Raw genomic sequence first — 26,743 nt, forward strand, 5'->3', positions numbered from 1 at the left:
CTGCAAAGGAAGTCTGAATTGTGTGAAAGCAATAACACCACAGAGTTTGAAAAAGAACATGGACTAGGTTTTATATCAACACCAATAATATGCCATATTTTATTATCATTTAATTCAAATACATTATATCTATGATAGTTTGAATGTTATGGAGACCAAGAGAAATACAGAAGTATACAGAAAAATGCTGTCTATTCCAAAGTGGGGGACAAATTCATATTCAAATTTTAAATTCGAATTTACATTTAAGAGGAAAAAGGAGATTGGTAACTTTCTAATTAGAGTCTGCGGTGTAATTACAAGTTAGTGGAATAATGACAACTGTTCAACTGTTGTTCTCACACATCAAATTTAACTAAATGACACTGGCCTGATATGGGATATAGTTTCTCAGTTGCTTATGGTGTTTCTGCAAGGGGTAATTACTGTAAAGTTGCAGAGTCAGGGGAAATATTATGTATATGGAATATGAACTGGAAAAGAATAATCATGTTTAATATTTAAGGAATGCTGAAAGATCTAAAATATTTGTGTGCATTTTTGACATGGAAATTAAATAATTGTATAAATGTATTCATTTCTTACTGCTTTTGCTACATAACTGTAACAGTACAACTAATGTGTGTGCTTTATAGTACAAGGACTCTTGTGTCTGAGAATAGGTCATCCTATTGCTTTATGATGATTAGAATGCTGTTGTGATCTGAAAACTGACTATGTAAAAGTAGCACCTGATAACTGAACTCTCTCCAGGCAAGCACACACACTCCTCACAACCACACATTTTATCATTAAGAACAGTTAATTAAAAGATAATTGCAATGTAGTTGCAGAATATTTGTTGTTGATAACACAAACATAATTAAAATTCAGCTTTAATTTATAAAGCTAGGAAACATAATTTGGTGTTTATCAAGTGGATATGGTATAATTGAAAATTGCTGTAAGATGTTAGCTGTGACTAGGTGGCTTTCATAGTCTTAAGTACACTGCATGTTAAATATTTTGGCTTCTACTTTGAATACCAAAATATGACCTTAAAAACCAAATTCTGTAAAGTAGTATATGAAATACAGTGCAGCTTTCTCTAGGACATATTCTTGTTGCTTGCATTTATAGTTTATATTTTTTGTAATCAATCTGTAAGTATCCCCTTTTAACTCATTCTTAATTTCTGAGCTGAACAAAAATTCAAGTGATGGTTGGTGTGGTATAAGTACACAGTAACTAGAGTAAACAAAAGTTATAGCATAGAAATGGAGACTTTAAAGATATTACAACAAATCATTTGGCTTCTTTTCTTGTGCTGCTAGACACTAAGTTTGATTAAGCCATTGTTAAGAACTATATTCCAATTTGTCCTTTGAAACAGCAACAGTTTTAAGGGATGTCATACAAGTAAAAACATTCATTTAAAGTTTTCAGAAGTACCCAAGTACTCTCCTCCTGAAATAAAACATAAGTAGGAAAGCCCAATGTTGGCTTATTCTGTAAGCCTATTATTATTGGCCTATTAATGTTGGAATATAGTATTTGGGAGGGGTGACAAAGAATACACATGTTGAGCTGTTAATACAAGTATGTGTGCTTGTGACAAATCAGGAGCTTGTTATAGAAACTGTATTTCTTGCAAGTGTAAGTGGAGCACTCTGAAGTTACCTTTTAAAAAAAGTTTTATTTTTTTAAGTGCACCTTGTGAAGATCTTTCTAAACCACAAATTTTTTTTTTCTACTTATAGTTCTGGCTTATCCCTCTCACATCTTCCTGACAATTGTCTTAGGTGTTAAAGTTAAAAATAGTCTTTTTTTGTGTTGGCATTATTATTAAATTTAATTTTTTTAATATATCAGTAAAGAAATATTATCTAGACTATAAAGTATCTACCAGTAGTGAAGAGATGGCAGTAAGAAATTCAAATTTTATTTCAATAAAATGGTGTTTTAAAGAATACTGTTAGTGCAACTTCATGCTCTTATTGTAGATCTACAAATAATGTAGTCAAACATTATTTATTCAAGTTATCCACTCCATCTTTTATGTTTAGGAGGCTGAATATTTGGGTCATACCAGAAAAGAGGGGAATAGAGGATACCTTGTGTTCAGGATACCATTGTTAAGTTTGCATAAGCTGTTCAGAGGGTTCCTTTATAATTATTTTAATTTTGATGTCGTTAACTGTATGCCATGAAATTGCATTGAACTAAATTATTTTGCAGTTTTTAAACCAAAAAAATCTGATTTCTACCTAAGTGCTGGCTGCCATGACTGCTGCCGGACTGCTTTCACTGCCTCACTTAGATCTGATATCCCTGCAGCATACTGCAGTCCAACAGGAGTGCCTTTATATTTATCTATTTTTACTCAGTCACTTTCAGAACAAATCAGTATTTTAGCAGTGTCTATTGCTTACTGCCAGGCACTGTAGAATGTGCATGCACATACTGTGTAACTCTTCCGTGTTCCTTCAGGCTTTATTTCCACTGTATGCATACAGTAACCACTTTTCATCATGCATGTCTTTGTCAATCAGCTAACCTTTTCCCCTTCCCAATGAAGGCTGTGTACATGCCAATTTTTAAAATTTTGACCTTTTTAAAAACTTCTGCATGAGGAGAAATCATCACTAACTTTTGAAAGGAAAACCTTTTTCCCTACTCCATCCCCTTTGTTTAAAACTAAAAATACAGTTGTACAGATCAAGTCTTGCTAGAAGAAAATTTTTAGGCAGAAATGAAACACAGAACATTATAGTCTAAGTTGTTCAGATAAAAGGATGTAAAGCAAGTTACCAATATAGGAAAATATTTTGCAGCTTTAAAAATGGCAAAGGCTGCTCAATGTTCTTAGCAATTGAAACTGTACAATGAAGTTGTTTTGCACAGACTTGATTGTTAACATGCATGAATTTTGGGAAGGTTAAGATGCTAAGTAGTTTTGTCAAAAATTAGCTTTTGTCCAGGTAATGTAATTGATGAAAGTTTTACTCTATACAGTTTGAAATGCTCACTGGTACTCTACCTTTCCAAGGGAAAGACAGAAAAGAAACCATGACTATGATTCTCAAGTGAGTACACTCTTATTTATATATCTCATCAGGTATTCTACAGGGATGCCCTCCGGGCTGCAATATCTAATTTCTACTCCTCCCTCATTTTCAAAGGTACTGGTAAATCCTCACTCCCTATTCCATATTATTAATTCCCTTTGCTGCCTATCTAATTTGCTTCACTATTCCTCCACCATACCAGGTACAAAGGATTTCATAGCAGCTCTTTAATCTGTAATAATAACTTCTCCAACCACATGATCTCTCACATCTTATTTCCATAATATTTTTTTAACTTTCTTAGCCTTTTTGATAACATATGCATTTTTTCCTTGTTGGGTTTTTTTTTCCCTTTGTTTTAGGTTTTTGGAGTTTTTTTGAGAAAGTATTTTCAACTCCTCATCGTTCTTTATCTTACCAGCTCCTCACCCTACCTCTGTATATTAATGGTGCTGCCAACAACTTGCCTCCCCAATACTCCTCCCTTCGGTACTCTCCTATGATTCGCCTAAGCTCCAATTTTTCCCTTTGCTATTTTCAGCATAGATTTTGCATTAGCTCTATTGTGAGAATTGCTTTCCTTCATGCAGTTAATGTTCTTGTTTTTGCTAATGAAGGTCTGCTTTTTTCCTTGCCAATTCCCCACATGTTCTCTAAACTAATACAACCTATGGCATAAATGCCCCATTTTTGGGACTGTAGCCAAACACTCTGCAAACAAGTCTGTTTCCTCATATCATAGGTTCACTTCTCTGTTTCCATCTATTTTTAACTAATACAATTTTTTTCCATGGAAGTTCATAAAATTATCTTAGTTTTCTCATTTGTTTTCTGCTTCATTGTTTATCATTGTTCTCAGTCCTGTTAACTACTTGTCTACCCATATATCAAAGGTGGAATTTCTTTTGCACTGAAAGCCTGTTTTGAAAAATAAATATATGGAACTCTTTCATATTTTCTCTAAATTATTAGAATGTGAAAACCACTAGAAAACACACTCATTATTTTCCTGGCTTTTGCTTTCATAACGCATACATGTTATGTTATTCTTTGCCCTTTTTTTATTTTCTTCATCTTATTTGCAAATATATTTAGTGATGCTAGTTTCTTCTGCTGCCTCAGCACTATGCCAGATCAAATCTTCATGTTGTGATTATTCAATGTCTTTTAACTAAAAAGTTCTATCTATTCACAGCAAGCATAAACTCCTTCTGACCACCTCCTATTTACAAGAAGCTAGTCTGAGATAGTTCTGCTGCACTCTCACTTGGTTCAGGAGCCATTTTTTTCTGTGTGTGTCATGAGTCATATCTTTCTCTTCTTCTCTTTGCCTGCATGTGACTCCGCTCTGTTCCTCAACAGTCTTTTCACTGTTGCTATAAATATCTTCTGTATTCAGCTGCCATGTAGAATATCCTTGCATTTCTCCAGGTAATTGATGTTCATAGTCATTCATAGCCCAGAGAGTGAAATCCAGCTGATGGCTGGTCACAAGTGGTGTTCTCAAGGGGCCAGTCCTGTTTAACTTCTGTATCAACAACCTGGACAAGGGGATTGAGTGTCAGTTTGCACGTGCCCCCAACCTGGGTAAGAGGGAATATGGATCTGCTGGAGAGCAGGAAGGCTCTGCAGAGGGATCTGGACAGGCTGAATCAATGAGATGAGGCCAGTAGGGTGAGGGTCAGTGGGGCCAAGTGCCAGGTCCTATACTAAGGGAACATGCCAGGCTTAGGGAAGAGAGGCTGCAAAGTTGCTTGGCAGAAAAGCTCCAGGGAGTCTTGGTCAACAACTGCTGAACATAAGCCAGTGTGTGCCCATGTGGCCAAGAAGCCAAGGGCATCCTGGCCTGTGTCAGCAACAGTGTGGCCAGCAGCTCAGGGCAGTGATCATGCCCCTGTACTCAGCACTGGTGATGCTGCACTTCAAATCCTGTGTCCAGTTTTGGGCTACTCACTATGAGGACACTGGGGTGCTGGAGCGAGTCCAGAGAAGAGCAATGGAGCCAGTGAAGGGTCTGGAGCACAGATCCTATGGGGAACAGCTGAGGGATCTGGGTTTGTTTATTCTGGAGCATGTTCAGGGGAGACCTTATCACTCTACAGCTACCTGAAAGGAGGCTGTAGCCAGGTGGGGGTCAGTCTCTTCTCCATAGTAAGAAGCAACAGGATGAGAGGAAATGACTTCAAGTTGCACTATGGGATGTTTAGATTGGATATTGGGAAAAATTTCTTCATTGAAAGGGTTGTAAAGCATTGGAACAGGTTGCCCAGGGAAGTGGCTGATTCACCATCCTTGGAGGTTTTTTAAAAAGATGTGGCACACAGGGATATGGTTTAGTGGTGGACTGGGTGGTGCTGGCATAATGGTTGGACTTGATAATCTTAAAGGTCTTCTCCAACCTAAGCAATTTTAGGTTTCTATGATTCTGTAATTACTCTCAGATTTCATTTGAGAATGTATCTCTTAATAAGATCCAACTTTCCAACTTCTTTCCAACTTTTTACACCTTCTAGTCTTTTCAAATAGCTGCACAGAAAGTGTGCTATGATGTAAAGACATTTTACTCTCTTTTAATGTTTCATATTCTTATGAATATTATCTTGCATATAAGTGTTTTTCCTTTGGTCATAAAAGCAGCTGAAAACCAGAAGATATTTTGAAGTGTTTTCTGATAAGTCCACACTTTTTTTCTGGTCTATGTTTTCTTTTTATTTTCCACATACCTAGTATATTTTTCCTTAAATTTTTCATAAAACTTTAAAATGGACAGTTGTGCATATGAATTCTGGTTTCCATAGTGTATATTTACAATATATTGCTCTTCTTACCTTCTGTTCCTAAAAATCCACAGAAAATGTATTCTTCTTACAACAAATTTTTTGAGCTTTCTTTAGTTCTTACAACATTATCAAGACAAATTTTTGTTTATTCTTGTGTGTTTCACCTAAAACTGGAAAGCCCTGCAGTTTGAAGTAATGATAGGTTGCTGAAATTTTAAACATTTTTCTCCTTTACTTAAGAGGTATGCCTTCATATAAAATTTTGCCATTGCCCATCAGAAATGTCAGAAAAAAAATGCTGTCATTCATGTAGTTGCATAATATTGGAACTCTGAGGAAACCTGGCAATTGCCTTTCCTTCTCCCCTGTCATGTGCCTGATACAGGATTTTGTGAAAGGTGGTGCTGCGTGCCAGCCAGGAAGAGTTGGATGGCCCACTGCCCATTTCTTCCCTCCACTGGTGGCCTTGATCTGTCCATAGTATGTTATTGAAGAGCCTAAAGAAGCCAATGTTTTTCAGATTTTCCTCCTCCCTGCCCTAGCTTTTTTAATGCTGAAAGGAATGGAAAATTTACTAAGTTCTAGTTTTAAAGTAATGAATAATAAATCAGTGGCAACACGTATGCATTTACACAAGTGATGCAGATGTGAATATCTACAAATACCTGGAATACAAGACAGATCGGGTTCTGACTGAAACACAAGGCTTGTGTCATGGACTGTTACACAAGAATACAAACCACAGTTTGAATTAGTGATGGAAAGGAGGGAATTATATCCCTCCTTACCATTATCATAGTTACAAGAAAAAGTAAGCTCTATTAATCCAGTAAGCCCAGAAAGAATGAAGGCTCAACGTTAAAGGGAGAGGAAAAAAATATGACAAGGATTATAAAACAAAATGAAATTAAAGAAGTACAAAAACTCAAATCTAAAAATTCAAGGCTGGCAAATTGTAAAAGTGTTATTTGAAATAAAATGGGGAGAGGAGCAAAAAGGAAAAGAGGAATGTTTTTTTTTGTTTGTGGGGTTTTTTTTGTTTGTTTGTTTTGGTTTTTTTTACCAGCTAATCCTACAAGATCTGTCCTACCTTAATTGAATTTATGTATTCTAGTTTGCTTCCTGGGTCATCTTGGTGTGTGTCATAGTGTGGTACTTTTCTTAGTCCTTCTATTATATAACTATCAGAACGCTTTGTTTGGTGTCATTTGCTAGTAACTGGACCTTTAAGTGGATCAAAGCATATTATGAAAATTTAGAAGTTTATAACTGCTATTCTCTATCTATTCTTCTCTACATGTTTTTCCACCTTTTCCTCTATAAGTTCCTGAGTCATTACTGAAAATACTACTTTAAAAAAAAATTAAAAACCCAAACATGTTTACATGACTGACAGCACTTTTGCTCTGTGTCTGATGTCTGAAGGCAATTTCTCAGTGATGCTACTTCATTTATTATGGACTTGTGGAATGGCAAAGGACAGGGGGAATGCAGAGTTAATTCTTACCTAGATATGTTTGTATACTATTAATTATTTTTATTCTCTAGGGCCAAACTTGGAATGCCCCAGTTCTTGAGTCTTGAAGCACAGAGTCTCCTGCGAATGCTCTTCAAGAGAAACCCAGCAAACAGATTAGGTAAAGTTTTTAGCAGAATATTTAAAATTTGATCATAATATTCATAATATCAATGATCATTAAACTGACTAAAATTTTGTTTCCTATATAAAATAGGCTTTAAAGGAAGAATGTAGTTTGCCCTTCAATTGATCACCAAAGTATTATCATCTCTGCTAGTCATGCATCTAAAATTAATGCAGAAGGAATAAGAAATGTAATTTTGCTAGCCATTCCTTTTACCAAGACGAAAATAATTCTTAGACATTTTTCTTCCTTATAAAAGGAGCAGGTCCAGATGGAGTAGAAGAAATTAAGAGACATGCATTCTTTTCCAAAATAGATTGGAATGTGAGTATCTAATTAAAAATCAATCCAGTAAATTTCTTGGTTAAATCTTTTATGGTATCATATAACTTTTCCATTTACCATTTGTCCCTTCTCTTCAGAAATTGTACCGGAGAGAAATTCATCCTCCCTTTAAACCTGCAACTGGCAGACCTGAAGATACATTTTATTTTGACCCTGAGTTTACAGCAAAAACTCCGAAAGGTAAAGAGATATGAATGAGAGAATTTACATATTCAAGACAGAATTTGAATTTCATTTTTTTTTCATTCAAAATTTAATAGAAAATGTTGTCTTTACAAATTCAAGATGCTACCAAAATTTCAGTACTTAAACTCATATCTACATGTTAAAGACTCTGCTTATAAGTATATGATGTATTTTTCAGATTCACCTGGTATTCCACCCAGTGCTAATGCACATCAGCTTTTTCGGGGATTTAGTTTTGTAGCTATTGCATCAGATGATGAAAGCCAAGCAATGCAGACAGTTGGAGTGCATTCAATTGTCCAGGTGAGTACATCTAATAAAAAAAAAAATCAGTGTTGTCTCATGGTGGATGGATTGTTTCCTTGTCACAGAATGAGATATCATGATAAAATCATTGTCATCTTTTATACAAGAAAAGTAAAGATCAGATTATTTCATCCAAACAAAATCTCTGAAGATACAGGACCTGTATAATTACTGAGCAGCTAAGGCTTCAACCTTAAATGAAAACCTTCTACCATCTGTACTGTATGAACTCTTTAATGTCAAGCCATAACTATAAGGTGGAGTGGAATAACAGATATATTGATTTGGTTTTTTCCCCAATACATAAAAATGTCAGTTGACTCCTGCAATGCAGTAGTAGGAGGCACTGGAGTATGATTGTGAATTGTATCTGGATGTTCTGGACTGCTGGAATCCATGGCTCAGGACATATTCTGTCCCTCCTAAGCCACTTGAAGTTAGTTAGCTAATCTGTGCTTTTTGTGACTGATATCAGTGCATCGTACCAAGTCAGTGTTACAGTGCACACTAAAGCTTTGGCTTCCTTGATGTATTTCAATGACTCTAGTAGAGTCTCCTCTATTAATAATTGTGAGGTTGTCACCTGGAAGAGGAGACCTCTGTAAAAATTGTTACTACCTCCTCTCTCTGCTTTTAATAATTACTGAGTCATGAAAATCAACTTATGATTAAATTGTGTTGAAAACTTCTTAATGTATGGGTAGGAATAAATGATTGGATTTATGATTGGATTTATTTGTATTATTTGGTTTATTTGTATTTTTCAGTGCACTGGTATTTTTTGCAAATGTCTGAGAAAATTTTTTAAATCCCACAATTTATACAGAACGTGAATAATAGCCCTTGAATTTCTTTGACACTCTCGTGTCTAGAATTGTCACAACATGGTTTTCTATACATTACTGTTTCAAGTGTAATAAATTCTTTAAAATAAAACTTTAGATCCTTTTTTATTCTCAAGAAACTTTCTGATTTGATATATGCATCAGAATTATTTCTGATCCTGGCATCTTGCTAAAAGTTTCTGAAAGCTGCTCTGTGCTGCTTCATTCCCACATAGTTTTGTAGATGGCATTATTGCTCTTTGTATATGGTTTCCTTCTCTTGTAAAGGTCTGTTTCTCTGCTGCCTTTCCTCTGTGCCCCTCAACAACTTCCTCACTCCTATTTCCTCTTTTCTGTGCTGCAGGATACCCAGATGGTTTCCTGCAAATGCTTTGCATCCTTTGCACAAACTCCATGCACTAGAACACCATTTCCTTCCCTTACAAGAGTGAGCACTTGTCCTCCTTTCAGCTTTTTATTTCTGTGAAAGGATTTTTGACTGCCATTCTATGCAATTCCAGCCAATCTGATTCTATTCAGTATGTCTGAATTTTCCAGCTGGCATTCTATCTATTCAGATAATAAAGACAGTGATACTTCTTTATCATTGTTGTATCACTATTTTATCTTGAAGTCTTCTGATTTTCTTTGGTTTTGAGTTTTTATCTTTAAATTAGTAAAGCAGCAATCAGAAAAATAATGTTGTCAGTTTCTAAAGTGTGGATTATTTACAGTAGGTGTAATATATAATTTATCTTACACTAATTTTGAACAGAAGGTACTGGGGATTTAGACCACTTTGACTTAGTAGAGTCATCAGTTAAAATTTTAAGCAAATCAATATGAATTTTTTAAAAGTTATTTTAATATAAAAATCAGTTACATATTAAGAATATTCATTAATTGATAATGTTATTTTGGTAGCAGTTGCACAGGAACAGCATTCAGTTTACTGATGGATACGAAGTAAAGGAAGATATTGGAGTTGGCTCCTATTCTGTCTGCAAGAGATGTGTTCATAAAGCTTCAAACATGGAATATGCTGTAAAGGTAATTACTTTGTTATAAACCACATGTCCACATTTTAACATTGGGCATCTTTTATTTGCTGTAGAGAAACAGAGATTAAGGTTAAATTTTTAATATTAAAATATTTTATAGGCAGCTGTAAAAGTAAATTCATAAATTCTCAAATGGGTAAGGAGTTCATAGCAGTCTTTAGTCTGGTCTCACTTCCAGAATAAACTTCAACTCTGTTTTGGCTTCCTCATTTTCAGCAAGGTTTTTAATGTTGTTTTCATTATACTATAGGGCTTTTTAGCACTTTTATGAAGACATTAAGTTCTCAGTTGAAATCAGTAGATTTCCCAGAACTGCAATTATAAGTTTTTTTGTCTTTCTGTGTAATAACCTGGGTCCAAATGGTTACTATAAAAGCAAGAGTATGGATTAGCAGACTTTATAAGTGGGGGGACAAAAAGCAATCTTTAAATAGTATTCTATGAAGCATTTTTCTTTTTGAATTGTTGAACAGCTTACTACTTAACTATGTAAAATTCAAAGACAAATTCATTATGTAGATTGCCTCCTCAAAACCTTCCAGTTTCAGTCTGGTAGTTGTTTTTATTCTGGTTCTGGTCAGGAACAGATTTGACTTCTGTGCTTTCAATTTGAAGTAATCTCTTGAAACTACAAGAAAGTCCTGGCATAGCTGGTAATTCCCTATCTAGCTATGACATTTGTTGTGAAGAGTCACTTGCTTTTCTATTGCCTCTCTTAGGGCATTTTTATCCCCAAGGAATCTCGGAAAAAAACAATAAGTTATCAGTGTCTGATGTGTTATCAGGGGATGTGTAGCAGTATGGGCATAAGGATGAAGGGGTAAAACAACAGTGGAAGAGACATTATAGAAAATTCTGCAGTTCAGGAGACGAAAAAAGTGAGAAGAACAAGAATACATTTAAGTAGGGCAAACTGTTATTTTGTTTGCTTGAACAAGGTGAACTTTAGAGCCAGAGAGTCAAAAGGACTTTTGTAATGAATGTGTGTTTGAATTAACTCTGAGAAATTTTTACTTTTTCTATTTTTTTATTCTCTTTCTCTCCTGCTTTCTTTTGCTGCACCAAATATTTATTTGAGATTAGCATTGTGAAAAACAAGTCATTAGCATCATCTGAACAATATCTTGTGTTAAATTTGGAACTTCCTGTTTTATTAAATAATGGATCACTAAAGTCTTATCTACTGAACAACCTTGCATTATTTATCACAAAGAGGTTAGGTCACTTATCCTCCAAAATCATTTTCAAAAGAGATTTTTTCATTTTTCCCGATATTTTTTGCTTTGCCTTGGTTTAATTTTCCAATTTAACAGACTTGGTTTTGGTTATAATCCATGCCTTTTGCAACAATAAATACTGCTTATCTATTGATGCTAACAAGCATACCAAAGCATTACACTAGATCCACAAAAAGAACTATGCCTATGTCTGTACATGCTCTTACAGATTATTGACAAGAGTAAAAGAGATCCAACAGAAGAGATTGAAATCCTGCTGCGCTATGGACAGCATCCAAATATTATTACCCTGAAAGATGTAAGTAGTGTTTTAAAGACATCCTTTAGTGTATTACAATTGTGAATCATTTCTAATTTGAGAGATGAGAAGCTACATGTTTTAGATTTATGTTAACGTTTTTCAGTATTTAAAAATAAAACAACACAGTTTATTCAATAGTGTCTAGTTTCTTACTGGAATGTCTTGCGTTTTCTTTTAAAGATGCATATATTGTGGTATTGTGTTATTCTAATGAGTCAAATAATTCATCCTTCATAAATCCTAGCAGAAGAATAATTTATTTCATGTTGGCTGTGTTTTTAAAGGATCAGGGATGTTTTTTGATTGTTTAGTTAACTTTAAATCTGATTTTCCCTACATTAATGAAAAGCAATGTCTATGTACATTATTATATAACAAAGGACTCGCTGTTAGCATAGTACCCAAAATAATTTTCATGGACAGTAGCAAGTATTGCTCAGTAGTAGACAAAATCTTTCCATGTCCATAGTTTTCACTCTTTTTTACCCAGTATCTTTAGCTGGCCTCTGTATGAATACTGTCTAGGTGTTTTTTCTTTGTATTATTTGCTCTGACCATGGAAACTCTTTGTCCGTAAAAAGTGAGGAATAACATAAGCTGGGAGGTAGAGGGTTTTCATAGTGAACAGAATATTCTGATGACCTAACTGAAAAAGAAAATTGTGTTTGTCTCCGTGGTTATTCATTAGAGAGGATTAAAAATTAAAAAGGTGTATGCTTAATGACTTTCTTAGACTGCAGGGAAATATTCTGGTCCCCCAAACCAAACCTCGGGCAAAACAGCAAACCATTTCCAGGAAGCTGAGCTCAGCTGAAAGGAGATTGTCAGACATGTTGAAGTCATTAAAGCAACAGCTCATAAATACTGTGGAGATGAGCACTAGAGAACTCTGCATTAAGTTGATCTACTATAATCTGTCTTCACTTTATTGATATCATACTGTTTGGCCCTTTCTTGGACAGACAAAATAAGGTCGATCTTTAGGGGAGCCCACTAGGGAGCTTATCTTATTGTAAGCAAGATACCACAATTACAGTCCCACTTTCTGTTCTGTTTCATATGGTTGGACAATAAAGCTACTTGAAAGAAATTGTGCTGAACAGAACCTGCATCAGCATTCATGGTGCTTTTAGTGCTGCATGCTGGGCTCATGTGTTACTTTAATTCATAACACAGTTTATGTTGTTTAATCAGGAAGACAAACATGAGAATGTGAGCACTCTAACCTGAACTTAAGCATGATGAATATTTTACATTGAGAACAAAAATCCAGGCAGTTTTAAACAGCTGCCATATATACTGAATTATTTCACTTTGTAATTAATCTTTTATCATCATCCGTCATCTTCCAGCGGGAGCCACCTTTCATGCACAACAACAGCAGTACACAAATAGAAGACTACCAAAAAAAAACCCCTTAAGCCCACAAAGGGAGAAAGGCTGTAATTCTCACTCACTCCTGCTTCAGATCAGTTCCCCAAGCAGAAATTATGGTAGGATATCCAGTATAAGAGAGATATAAAATTCATATGTAATAGAATCTTGTATAAATCTGTGAGAATTTGACATTAGGTTTTTCTTGTCCTAATACAGACCCATGGGGCAGATTGCTTGCATATCCCACATTATTGTGGTGTGCTATTATAGCTTTCAGAGAAGATAAGGAGTATTTTGCCTTCGGGTCTCAAACTCTAGAACACCACTGTGCACCAAACTCTAGAGTACTATTGTAAAAATAAAAATCATTGTTGATTTGCTCAATTTTTCATTTAGTTCCACATCAAAACTTAAATGTTTCTAATCTGAAGTGCCAAAATAAAATATTTCAGCATTTAAGTACTTGCTTTAAAAATTACTGTTCTGCAAGAAATAATTTCTATGTTTTCTTCTATTTCAAGAAGAAAAGCGGTAATATTTGAATTTTGCTTAAGATAGAAGTTTTCATTCTTGCTCAGCCTTTTTATGTAATTTAATTCTGAAGGTGTTTGGATTGAAACAATGGATATTCAAGAGACCAGATTTTTTCTGCAGTGCACAGTCCTCTAGGGGTTTTCCTTCAGATTGTTATCAGTGGTCTTTTTCTGTTACACAGTATATAAACAAAAGCAGCTATATTGTGCTAATTCAGATATCCTTCTTATCCAATATCCTGCCTCTGACAGAAGCCCTTAGTGGATGCCTAGGAAACAGTGTAAGAAGGGAGGAAGCACATCGCTTCCAACAAAACATTACCTAGAAACTTCCTGTGCCAGACCATTATAAGTATTTTGCCCTTTTTATGTAATAGTTACTGTTCTGTAACAGAACTTTTGTCCTGCTTGGAGTTATTTAAAGCATTGCCTGAAGAATCTTTTCAGAAACATTTTAGAAACCTGAATACAAGATACCCAGTCTCCCGGTCCAAGTGCTTATTTATGATTTCAAAATAACCTCATAATATGTCTGTAAAATCTTACTTCCCTTGGCAAAACCCTTTATTTCTTTCTCCATTGCATTATGTATTATGCATTATGGTCATACGCCTACATCTGTTTCTCACTATAGTTTCTTCCACTTTACCTTGTAGAGAAAACATACTGACTGACCTGTGGCTTGTGCTCAGTTAATTTTAAAAAGTAATGTCACATTTGTGATCTTAGTATGATACTGTGCATCTGTGAAGAAAACTTCATCAGTATTTATTCAAAAACAACTTGAGTTGGAAATACCATTAGAGGAATTGGTGCAAGGGGAATGATTCATTTGGGATGAGTTATCTCTGGGTTTTTTTGGCTGGCAGACAGGACCAGCAGGTAAAATAGGAATCAAATGCAAATTTTGCTTGAATTCTGCAATCCTGAGATGTTATGCTCTGTCATGTCAAATGAAATAAGCTGATCTCATCTTATACCAGGATGAGAGGAAGCATGCCTATTAAAAAAAAATCCTGTTTAGAATCTAGAATTAGATAATTCTGCTTTTGAATACTGTGTAATATTTAAAATCTTAATACAAACACATTCAGGTGCTCAGCCATTTATATTTCATGGGGGAGAAAAATTCCTATTAAATGAGAACACAGAAACCCATCATGTCTTCATCTCCATAAGATCATAAGCTTGTAAGGCCCACAGAATTATTTAACATTCTTTTTTTTTTTTTAATTTGGTGAGAAAGTAAATCTTTTTAGTATTGTTAGGAGAACAGAAATTTTGATGCTTAGAACTTTATTAGCAACTTATTCCTAGGCAGCTTAAGGCCAGGGAATTGGGATGAAAACCTTTTTTTTTGTTCTTATTTTCTGTTACTTAGCTGATTTCTATTCCTAAATTTATTTTACTATAATTTTGGTAATTGTTTCTACTTAAACACAAGTTATTTTTTATTTCACACATTTTACTGAAAGTAACAATTGTGACATCACCATAAAATTAGGTTGAAATGATTAAAGGGAACAGTTTGTAAAAGATTTCACTAAGCAAGAATTGTTTGTGGATTAAGTTGGAACTCCCAAGCCAGGTTGGATGGGGCTTTGAGCAACCTGATCTAGTGAAACATGCCCCTGCCTATGGAGGAGGGTTGGGACTAAATGATCTTTAAGGGCTCTTTCAACCTAAGCCATTCTAGGATTCTCTGGAAGTGCAACTGAAATGAAATGCTGAAGTGTAAGTACCCTAAAATGTGCTTTGGTATCACTCAGTCTGTAGTGCCCTCTGGTGAAAATGTAAAGAATTCTCAAATGCTCCCTTGGACAATAAAATCCATGCAAAAATTAAGCCATTTTCCATGACTAGAAGTAAGGGATAAAATATGCATATTTTAATGCTTTTAGACTTTGGCATAGGCTTTATGTGCAGAGTAATGTATAAGTTTTAGGTTTTTGTCATAGCAACTTCATATTCACTGTTCATAGAGGCTATTTGAGATAAACTTATAATTTTTTTTCCTTTTTTTTGTCTGATTGTTGGAATTAACTCTTTATATTTTTAATTTGGTGCAATAATTGCTGCTTGAATTGGCTCTGGTTTTGCCTTAATTAGACTAGTTTCCATTTTTACTACTTCATTTCTCACATCTAGTTTCCTTTGTTTTAGTGAACCTGTTTGGGGAAAACTACCTGTTATTTATCCTTTTATCTTTAAACACTTTCATGCCAGTATTTCTATGTTATTTTGGTATGGTATTGCCTTTTTGTAAAGGTTTTGTGTTCACTTCTGAAGATGAACAACATTTAGATAGTGTGTGGGTTATGAAATACAAGGAAAACAATTGAAGAAAACAGCTTGTGGACACACCTGCACTATCTCTATGTGTTTCACCGGAAGATAGCAGAGAATAAATATTTTGAAGTTTAATTTTTTTATGTACGTTTTGCAGGTGTATGATGATGGAAAGTATGTGTATGTAGTAACAGAACTTATGAAAGGAGGAGAACTGCTGGATAAAATCCTTAGACAAAAATTTTTCTCAGAACGAGAAGCTAGTGCTGTTCTGTTCACAATAACAAAAACGGTTGAGTATCTCCACACACAGGGGGTAAGTTTTCATCTCAGACAAAATGTTTTTAGCTATTGATATTCTTCTCTTTCAGAAGCATAAACTTGTATCTTGATACATTGTCCTGTGTGGTAAGTAGGTTTTGGTAAACAATTACATTGCAGCAGGAATTTGTGTTGAAATCAAAACTTCCCTTATCAGCTCTGTATGTGTTCAGATAACTGAGATGATGCAACTGTTTCTGTTGTTCTTCGTGCAGTCCGTCAGCAGTTCTGTGGAATATGCAGATAATTACTAACAGAAAGGATATGAGGGGAAGAAAGTCCAGGAAGAAGTGCTAGGACCAGTGTTGTTGCATAGCCATGGGACCTAATGTAATTTCAATATTTTCCTGTGATATACCCTGAAAATTTATTTTCCACCTGTCATACTTGTAATTCCTTTGATTTCTTGTTTTTGAAGAACATGGTTTATGACTTGTAACTCCTGTGCCATAGGGTCAGGAACTTGTAGGAGACAGAAAATTAACACTTTGGGAAATTAATTTGGAGACAGAGGAAGTAGTTCAAATATAGAGAAGGACAGTGTGATAATTGCATAGCAAGAAAGACAAGTTGTGTTGCATTTTTAAGTAAACAAGAAAAAGGGCATGGAGGAAAAGCAGAAAATAAGGATGCAAGGAAAAAGTCAAGCTGCTAATACATGATGTTGTTACCCAAGAAAAGATGCTTTTTGAAACATATAGTACTCAAATTATTTTAAATAACAAATAACAATTCAATACACACTGTCGTGGCTGGAAGCTATTATTTCAGAAAACTTATGATCAAAGTTATCTGGTATCTCATTCTGTGATTCATCACTCCAGTCACTTTCTCATGTGTGTGGTATTTTGAGCCTGTGTGCACAGATTATAGTCTTTGGCCAGAAGCACCCATGAAAATTATGATCAAACCTTGATACCTTCTGTATGGAAATACAGATAATAGCATAACAAATCATAACTTGGTTCATTCTTGCCACATGTGGCTAAAAGAGGCCCAGAGTCCTTGTATCAAGGGATTTTAGGGGTTTTCATTTCTTTTCTTTAGATTTCCGTAAATATTGCATTCTAACTTGTATTAGACCACATGCACTTCAGAATGTTTGCTTTTGTAAATTTTCAAGTCTTACATTAAGTACACCTCCACAGGAAAGCTGGCCATATATGTAAATAGTGGGCACTTAAGTAGTCTAATTCTTTTTTGGAAGAGTTCCTCATATCTTCAGTGGATTTTCCTGTGAAACTCCTTTGGACACTGGAGGAGCTTATTTGAATATGGTATTAGGTAATAACTGGTTTGACAGTCTGTGCATCTGTGTGCAGTCTCCACAACCCTTCCCAGGAAGAGTTTCCTCATGGACATCCATAAAATATTTCTGAACTGAGAAACTAGCTAAGCAAGGAATGAAATCCTCAGGATAAGTAGTGCTTCCAGCGCTCACTCAAAGCGTTCTAAAAGTAGGAGGGCCAACATACAGTGATTAAGGATTGGCACAAGAAACATCATAAAACAGATAAATGAGAGGTGTCATGTCCTCTTGGAGCAGCAGACTTGTGAATGCTGATGGGTAATTGAGACTGCTGGTCAAAAGCGCAATGCTAAGAAATAAAGGACTGAAAGTTCCTGCCTGTTATTTTGTTCTTTTCTGTTGCTCTAAAATAAAATGTTGTTTCTACATAAAATAGAAATATTTTGCAATCTCTTCCATTTAAATTTAACCACAAAAAGCTGTGTTTAACATTAACGAAACACACAGCACAACCAGGAAGATAAAGGCTTCAAGCAGGAAGATGTTCTGTTTCAATATTTAAAGGACACTTGGATCCACTCTGCTGTCTTACAGTGGTATATGCCCTCTTCTTCACAGAGAGCAGTCTCTGGAGGCTGTAGGCTAACTAGTCTTGTGAAGAAAATACAGCAGGTCATCTGATTTCAAAGACTGTCCTTGTGCATTCCAGGTTTTGTTAAGGCTTGTTATTATATAGCTTCAAATTCTGCCAGAATGTTGGCAGCTTCTCCAGTATTGTCAAGCATTTTATATCTCAAGCCCCTGCAAAAGCAGACACTTGGGCACCAGTACAGGCTTTTTTTGGTACTTGGAGAATACCTCTTTGATATTTTGTTGGGGGTTTTCTTCTTATTATTATTAAAATTCCTACTTAATCAGGCTTTAAGTGTTTTTCTGAGATTAATTCAGATTGTCTGAATGAAGAGAATGGAATACAGTTACTCCAGCAGTAAATAGTCTGTGGTTACATAGCAAGGTGGCATATCAGTAGCTATGGGCACCCCGACTCCAAAAGATACTAGAAACCAAAGGTTCTGATTTAAAGAGCCTGTTAGTTATGCATATTAAAAGGAAATACATGATTCAACCATTAGAGGAGACATCTGGAACTGTCTGTACAAATAAATTAGGGTGGTGGGGATGTCTGGAGGGGGTTTTGTAGTTAAGAGTTTCCAAGTTGGAATTGTCATGCTCCAGACACCACAGAGCATCAAAACACTGCAGTTGATGGTGGAAGCAGGAACTCTGGAAACTGAGCATGCAGATGGGAGACTTAATTAGCATATTGTATTTAATGTTTTCTTGCCTTTTTTTTTTTTTTTAGGTTGTTCACAGAGACCTGAAGCCTAGCAATATTCTTTATGTTGATGAATCTGGTAATCCAGAATCAATTAGAATTTGTGACTTTGGCTTTGCAAAACAACTGCGAGCGGAAAATGGTCTTCTGATGACTCCATGCTACACAGCAAATTTTGTTGCACCAGAGGTAAAACCCAGTATAGTTTATGTGCCTCGATATACTCTACTGTGATTTTTTTGCTAGATAGATTTTTTTTTTTGTTCTTGTGCAACAAGTAGAATCACTCTGTAAACAGTGAAAATTTGAAATTTTACCATTTTTATAGCATAATCAAAGCATTTCCAAGCATTTTTTTCATTTGTCTCCCTCAGGTTTTAAAGAGGCAAGGTTATGATGCTGCATGTGACATATGGAGCCTTGGTGTTCTACTTTATACCATGCTCACTGGGTAAGGGTAGTGATTATCATTTGCTTTGCTGTAGAATACCAAACCAAAGCAAACAAAACCAGTAATAAATGTAGGCCCACTGTTGCAGATGTTTCTGTCAAAGCACTGATGAATCTCAACTTTGGGGTTGAGAATATGCTTTGCCTTTAGTAAAATCCAAGTTTTCAGGGACTGGTGTGAAAAATTCTTTGCTTCTAATGTCTCCTCTATTTTAGGGCTTTAATTTCTGCTTAAAGGTGACTTTGCACTAAGAATTTATTGTTTCATGTGAAAATTAAACGATAGATTAAGCAGCATATATATTGAAGAAAATAATATTTTGCAAATATAATTGCAATGCATTAAAGCATGTTTCTGTGCAAAATCCAGCCACTGAATGTTTGAAGTGGTGCAGTTAAATTATAATAAATGCAATAGAAAGGCATTTGTATATGTAACAGAAATGAACTGGGTAAAAGATGATAAGGAATTTAACTTCAGTACTAGAAGTTCAAAATAAAATTATTTAGCAGATGCAATAGCAATTATTTTTTTATGCTAGGTTATTCAGGTTGCCACTTTGGTTAAGAGTTAACATCATCAAAGATTTTTGTATTTTAAAATAAATAAGCAACAAACTTACTTGTTTTTAAGTGTATCTTTTTTTTTGGTTGGGGGCATTCTGATAGCAGCAAGAGTATGTACAGTCAAGCAAGGAAAACTGGTGCACCTTTCTTCCTCTGGCATTAAACCAGCATTTATTCTTTTTCAGACATTTAGATTTACAACAGAATGGATTGGTTTAGTACTTCACTAGAATATGAAAGCTTAAGGAATACTTTCTGTAATTCAGGAACCACCAGTATTTGAACTGCTATAGGAAAATTCTGCTTTTCAGACCAGATACAGAGGAAATACATGCAATAAGAACATATCTATAGTCAGTGCCATGTATTTTCACATGTTAAGAATAAATTCTTTTTACATCTATTTGGCTATTTGTTGCCTATAATTATGTTGAACTTGCAATCAGATTTATAATACTTATTGAGACCCAGGTTATGGAAGTTGCTAACATTGAATTTGTTTGGTTAAATAGCTACACTCCTTTTGCAAATGGTCCTGATGATACCCCAGAGGAGATTTTGGCCCGAATAGGAAGTGGAAAGTTCTCCCTCAGCGGTGGTTATTGGAACAGTGTTTCAGACACAGCTAAGGCAAGTATATTTGCTTTGTCTCTTGGGGGATCAGGGATGGATTGCAATGTAACATTGTTGAATATAGTGTATATGTTATATCATAGATGATTGGCTAAGTTCCACCCATTGTTATATTAAAATACTGATCTAATCCCTTATGTGCCTAGAATTGTGTTCCCTGTTTTTGATCAGTTCATGTTTCAGCAGTCACTTGCATGTAGGAGGAAAGAACAGGTGTGACTTACACTGTAGCAGTTAACAGCTGTCCTTAGAATTATAGTGTGTTTTATCAGTATTCATACATACAGTGAGCCATGGTGAGAAGTGCTTTGATAAAGCTTCATGTGGAAGCATGACATTCAAAAATCATACAGGTAGTCTAAATCATGATAATGAAAACCAATGAAGAATTACATTTTTGAGAATTCTATTTTTGACAGCAAATAGACTATGAACCTCAGTGTGCAAAATCCCTTATGGCCCTTCTATATGGATACTTAAAATGCTAAAATTTTCCACATTAAATTGGATACCACGCTTCTGTATTACCAAATGTCTATAAAGTCACATAATTAAAAGATAAACTGTTAGCATTGCTGGGTGGTTTTTCATTTGTTTTAAACTGACATGATGAACATATTTTTATACCTCTAGAATCTTTTATAGTTTTGAACTATTAATCTGTTTTAAAGTTGAAATTCTGTTGTTATTTCCATTGACCTTCATTGACAGGACCTTGTTTCAAAAATGCTTCATGTTGACCCTCATCAAAGACTGACTGCAGCCCAAGTTCTCAGTCACCCCTGGATAGTTCACTGTGACCAGTTGCCTCAATACCAGCTGAACAGGCAGGATGCTCCACATTTAGTGAAGGTAAGTAGATTTTTTTTTCAGCTTGCTGTTTGGCCAAAATTAGTGTAAACAAAAGGGGTTTTGTTTTTAAGGTTGGGGGTAGCAGATATATCTTCTAAATACTGTGAAAAAGTTATTACCAACTGGATGTTGCACAAAGCCATAAAATGAATTTGTAATATGTAATAGGATTTAATGTGAAACTACTTACAGGTGATAAATCTAATACATTTGAAAAAAAAAAATTCTTGTGTTGGAAATATATTGGGTTTACTTACACTGGGAGGTTTAAGTGCTTTTAGAAACCAACCTAAATCATTCTTTTCCAAGTGAAAAATGTCAGGTGACTATAGGGGAGCTGTAAAATCGTTTGCTAACTTTACAGTTTCAGAGGAGGGTGCTTGCCAGTAACTGAAGGAAAACAGCATACTTTGTGATCACAGTAAAAGCTGAAGAGAAGTCAAAAGGGCAGTGTTAATTACTATGGTATCACACTTCTGCACTGTGTCTGAAACAACCTGGAACTTTTTCCTTTGAACAGGCAGAGGAAAGTCAAAAATAATTGAATTCTACTTCTTCGTATTCAATCTTGTTTTCAGTCCTACTTTCAAGAATCTCTTGTGCAACATAAAAGGGATCTGAAGAATATAATTAACACTCTCTCTGAGTCAGCTATTAGAAAGTTCTAGCATCCAAAACACAAGTGGGAAATGGGAGAGTTCTGATCCCACAGCTCACAACTTGCTAAATTTTTTTAAAATTAATTTTATGTGCTGAATAATGTGGGTGATTCTTAAATATTTTGTTGGAAACTAAAATGGTTATGTAAGTGATAAGCAGAGACAGTCTACCAATGGGATTTCATTCCCCAGCTCTTTCACACACATAGTGATAGAACTTAATTTAGCAACCTAGTTTATGCCTTCTGGGTTTGACTAAGCAATGTAAAACTATTTATTACCCTAAAAACCACTCAATTCTAACACTGTTAGGACTTGAGCAATGCAGTAGTATGTTTCTGTTTTGTAGATGAAAATAGACTGAAAGGTGAAATTTGTTCAGAGTTTCTGGCATTTAGCACTGCTGTAGTGTGTGCGTCAGTCACAACCTACTCTTACTGTTCTTTTCCCCTCTACTCCACAGGGTGCAATGGCAGCAACTTACTCTGCTTTGAATCGTAATCAGTCACCAGTTTTGGAGCCAGTTGGCCGTTCTACTCTTGCTCAGAGGAGAGGTATTAAAAAAATTACCTCAACAGCCCTGTGAAATGACCTCAACCAGACACTTGGTACCACAGCATAAGATGATAGCACAAATCATGGCGACAGGTAGCACATATCTGACAGATACCTGCAAGCACATTCTGTCCCAGCTGGTACCTATAATGCTGCTGCTCCTGCTGCTGCTACTGCTTTCATCTACTCTCGCTCTAAACTGTTGATGGCAAGTTACTGATCTTACTGGAGCTGCAAATGGAGTGACAAGTGGAAACAATGAAAATTACCATGTTCGCGACTGAATAAACCAGAATTACAAATGCCACCTCTGTCAAAAATACACTGAATAAAGCACTCTGCACCACATAGCATTATTTTTATAAGGAATATTTTTTTGTCCCCTAAAATATTCTTTGTTACAGGTCAAGATGGACAGTTTATGTTAAGCACTTAGCTTAAACAATCTGTTTATATTAGCACTATACATTGTGCCATCCAACATTTTGTATGTTTTTGTAAACAGTTCATAAGCAGTACATTTCCGTGCTGTTTTCTTTAATGTATACATGCCTTGTTTTACTTAGATATTATTAATCATTATGACAAGTAAGTCTGATTAAACAGTTCACCTGGATTAATCAGTATTGTTTGACAGCTCTAAAAGAAGCCTGACTGTTAAACAGCTATTGAATGTAATACTATAGATAAGTAGTTTTCCTTGCCTATGTCTTTTCTACATTTCTGTGTTTTTGATGCCACATGTCATGTTATGAAATTTAAGCAGTGAATCTCTCACTATACTATATATCCTATAGGTAATGTAACCCAGAGAAAAGATAACTTGCCCCGTATCTCACTGTCTTTGTTACCCCTCCCCTCCCTTTTAGACTCTCCCATCTAATCTCTGGACTCAGGAATTATTGCTAAATACTTTCTGATAGAGGACATTTCTATATGGTTTATTCTTATAATCCATTGTTAATAGTTTATCTGTATTCTATGACTTTTGTTTAAGCTGCAAAGGAATTGTTCAGTGAATGAATGTTGGCATTACAGAAGAAAGGCAGCATTTGAAGATAAAGCAAAACATATTGGTCGCTTATAAGTAGCAGCCTGCAAAGAGTAGGTTTAAACTGCATTCATTGCAGTTGCAAAACTGATGGATCTAATGTTCTGCCAGTTACTTTCTGATAATTTTAATGAACACTGGAATGTGTCTGAATACAGTGAGTGTTCCATTCCACCAAAATTAGAGGCTATGTGAAGTCCTTCCAGATATGAAATTACTATTGGGAATTCTAGCTTTAATAAAATATGGATCGGGGTGAATGGCTGTTGGTGAACAATGCAATTTTGTGTTTTGCATAAGAAGGTATTTTTTTGGCTTAGTGGTATTAACTTTCTTTTATGGTGCTTAATTGGCTTATTTCCCGGAAATGATCAGTGGTTTGTTGATAGGAACAATCATCTTTATGACACCACAGATTTGTTCTGGATGGGAGTGTTTCTTCTGCCAGAATTTCTGAGTTCCTTGGGGAACCTTCCTTTGCTAGATCTGCAAAGGATCCCACTTTTTTTGCCTTTAAAATTTTGCTAAATACTTCATCCATGATAGAATTGTGAAGAAATTGGTTTTAGGATTCTTAAATTAGCCTAGCTCTCAGAAATTTTAAAACACAGCTCTTCCCAAGCAAACAGTATTTTTCCCTTACTTGGTGCTCTAGCATTGAAGTTCCCTTTAACTGTACAGATGCATCTACCCTTCCTTCAAGAAACATTTTTAAGTAGAGGCAGAAAAAGACAATCTCTTTTTTTTTTTTTTTTTTTTACAGTGTCAGGAGTTCCAGAGGAATTTAGTAAAACCTCACCTCTCAAAAAAAAAAAAAAAAAAAAAGTATTTTTCAGCTCTGTGAGCAATTTTAAATCAGGCTTCTCAAAATCTAGAAACTGTACTTTCTGGTGGCTTTTAAGGTGTTAATTAGAAGATTGTCATATCTAGTCAACCAAATTATTTAAATGCTATTGAAATAAAAGGATGGCAGTACTTGCCAGTGTGTCAGTAATAACATTTCACTTCAGGAAGGAGTTCCTACTTTGTTCAGTGTGTGTATATAGGTACCCGGCAAAGAACAGACCAAAAAGAGGAAGTGTTAAGCTGCCTCACTATTGGCAATAGCCACATTAAAATAATATAAAAATACTTTCAGTAGTTTTATTGTAGCCTTATTTTGTGGTCCTCAAACTCATTAGCCAAACAGTGAAGCAAAGTTAACTCCTGCATTTTATATATCTGCACTCTCAAGTGAGCTGTTCATTTAGTCTAGACTTTACAAATGTTGCTATTAAGCCATGTATATATATATCAGCAGAGGATGAACATTTTAAATTGTAGCAAACCAGGAAAATTCAGCACACCTAAGCTGAATGGATTGAAGTCTAGATCCACTATATTTTTAAGTTACTTTCTAAATCAAGGTATAAAGGACCTGCCTAATCAGGGAGGTGTATTTTACAGCCAGGCATGGTTTATGTACCTTACTTCCTGGTTTGGATCCATGTTCATGATTTCCACTTTTTTTTATGTTTTTATAGCTGCAGTTGTTATAACCTATAAAGAAATCCACATAATGCTTCTCTGAGTCTTGGCACTTTTCAGTTAGAATGTGAGTTTATGACACACTGTGTAAATGCATTGCTGGACTGCTGCTTGGTCTGCAAAGCATTAGCAAGTGACTCAGAGAGTCATAGAGGATAAAAAAAGAGAATGCAGATACAGGTGAATTCTTCTATGTGTTGACCATGGTTTGTTTTTAATTTTTTTAGTGTGAAATTACCATTTACTGTGCTTGAGAGCATGAGGGAACAGAGGGAAGAGTGAAGTTGCAATACTCATTAAATGCCATCTGTGTCCAGTAATGGCAAAGTTCTGTGTTCATAATCACGATAACATTGAGTAAAACTTAAAGGCGTTTTTCAAGAAAATAGTTAAAACTTTCTTCTGAAGAGACAAGGCCATAAGAAAATAGATTTACATGTCTGGGATTTTTGTGTGTGTGTGTGTTTTGCTTTTGTAAATGTGGTGTTACCAACTAAAGATGTGCTTTTCTATTACTGGAAGGAAAGGATTCAAAGTGTGCTGGCCCTTACTAAGCAGCAATGGTTCATAGATGAATTTTCACTTATGAAAATTATGTAAATGATTAGCTTTATCTTGATACTCTTGACCTAATCAAAGGGAAGGTGTACTTATGAGGGATGTAATTATTTTGCAACCTAGTTGGGGGGTAAGTCTACTTAAACAATTTTTAAAAAATTGCAAAATCACAGATAAAATATTTTTCTACTATTCTATACAATCATACTTTATACTAGTTTTCTCAGCATGGCATGTAAGTGAGTCTAAGGTACTGTTCCAGGAAATCAGTGGTATTGTACCTTGTTCTAGACCATTACAATAGCATCTGTTAGATGCTTGGCACTGCTGTCATAGAACTGAAATGCTAGTTTAAAAAAATAATTAATTGTACTGAATGCTTTAAATGATTGTTTTATTCAGAGTCTGATCTAAGAGATGTTCCAATCATGCTATTAATGTGTAATTAAAACTGTTCCAGATGTAACTATGAACAGTTTTGGAAAGTATCATTGCTTGTTTTCCTGTCTAATGGCAGGTTTTGTAGTCTTCAAAAGAAATTGAAATTTCTACTATGAATAAACTTTCAAACATATTAAAGGGTTGTTTTGTGTAATCATTTGTTCTGACCAGTTACAAAATTCATTGCTTGTTCATCACTAACGCTGAATTACCTTCACAGCACACTGAGTGTGCTTTGCCAACCAGAAAGGTTTTGTAAAAAGCAAGTGTCTCAACATTGCAGCATGTTGAGGAAGGTAAACATGGAGACAAAGGAAAAACTCCTGTTCAGCCAGTGCTTATAGACCTGATCTAACATACAACAAGACCACAGTGCAAGGATACTGTATTTAAACGCCCCATCAGATTCCAGTCAACTCTAAAGTATCACTTAATGGGAGGCTGCTAAATAACACTTGCAATGCCTGCCTTGCTCTGAACACTGAAAATATGGGCATGTTGGATAATTAATGCACTTTGTAAACATTTGAAATGTAACAGTATCTGCAGAAGCACCCCATAAACAACAGGCCTGTGTTTTAGCAGCTCATACAACTTGGAAGGATACAGCTGTG

General features: G+C 35.2%; 1 protein-coding gene across 2 annotated transcripts in view; it reads left to right on the forward strand.

Moving 5' to 3' along the window:
• The window catches only part of RPS6KA3 (ribosomal protein S6 kinase A3), a 71,233-nt gene extending 44,962 nt beyond the window's left edge, over positions 1-26,271 (forward strand). The window contains exons 10-22 of one of the 2 annotated variants that reach the window (XM_053969929.1): positions 2,995-3,065; positions 7,376-7,464; positions 7,730-7,794; positions 7,893-7,995; positions 8,180-8,304; positions 10,056-10,181; positions 11,639-11,728; positions 16,088-16,246; positions 18,864-19,025; positions 19,211-19,287; positions 20,366-20,483; positions 21,198-21,338; positions 22,461-26,271. In XM_053969929.1, the coding sequence (XP_053825904.1) occupies positions 2,995-3,065; positions 7,376-7,464; positions 7,730-7,794; positions 7,893-7,995; positions 8,180-8,304; positions 10,056-10,181; positions 11,639-11,728; positions 16,088-16,246; positions 18,864-19,025; positions 19,211-19,287; positions 20,366-20,483; positions 21,198-21,338; positions 22,461-22,583 (1,449 nt within the window). In that variant the 3' untranslated portion in view covers positions 22,584-26,271. The remainder of the gene's footprint in view (positions 1-2,994; positions 3,066-7,375; positions 7,465-7,729; positions 7,795-7,892; positions 7,996-8,179; positions 8,305-10,055; positions 10,182-11,638; positions 11,729-16,087; positions 16,247-18,863; positions 19,026-19,210; positions 19,288-20,365; positions 20,484-21,197; positions 21,339-22,460) is intronic. The other variant, XM_053969930.1, reaches the window with a different exon arrangement.
• The last annotated feature ends 472 nt before the right edge of the window (positions 26,272-26,743 follow it).

The sequence above is a fragment of the Vidua macroura genome, chromosome 2 (assembly GCF_024509145.1).
Source record: "Vidua macroura isolate BioBank_ID:100142 chromosome 2, ASM2450914v1, whole genome shotgun sequence".
Taxonomy (NCBI): domain Eukaryota; kingdom Metazoa; phylum Chordata; class Aves; order Passeriformes; family Viduidae; genus Vidua; species Vidua macroura.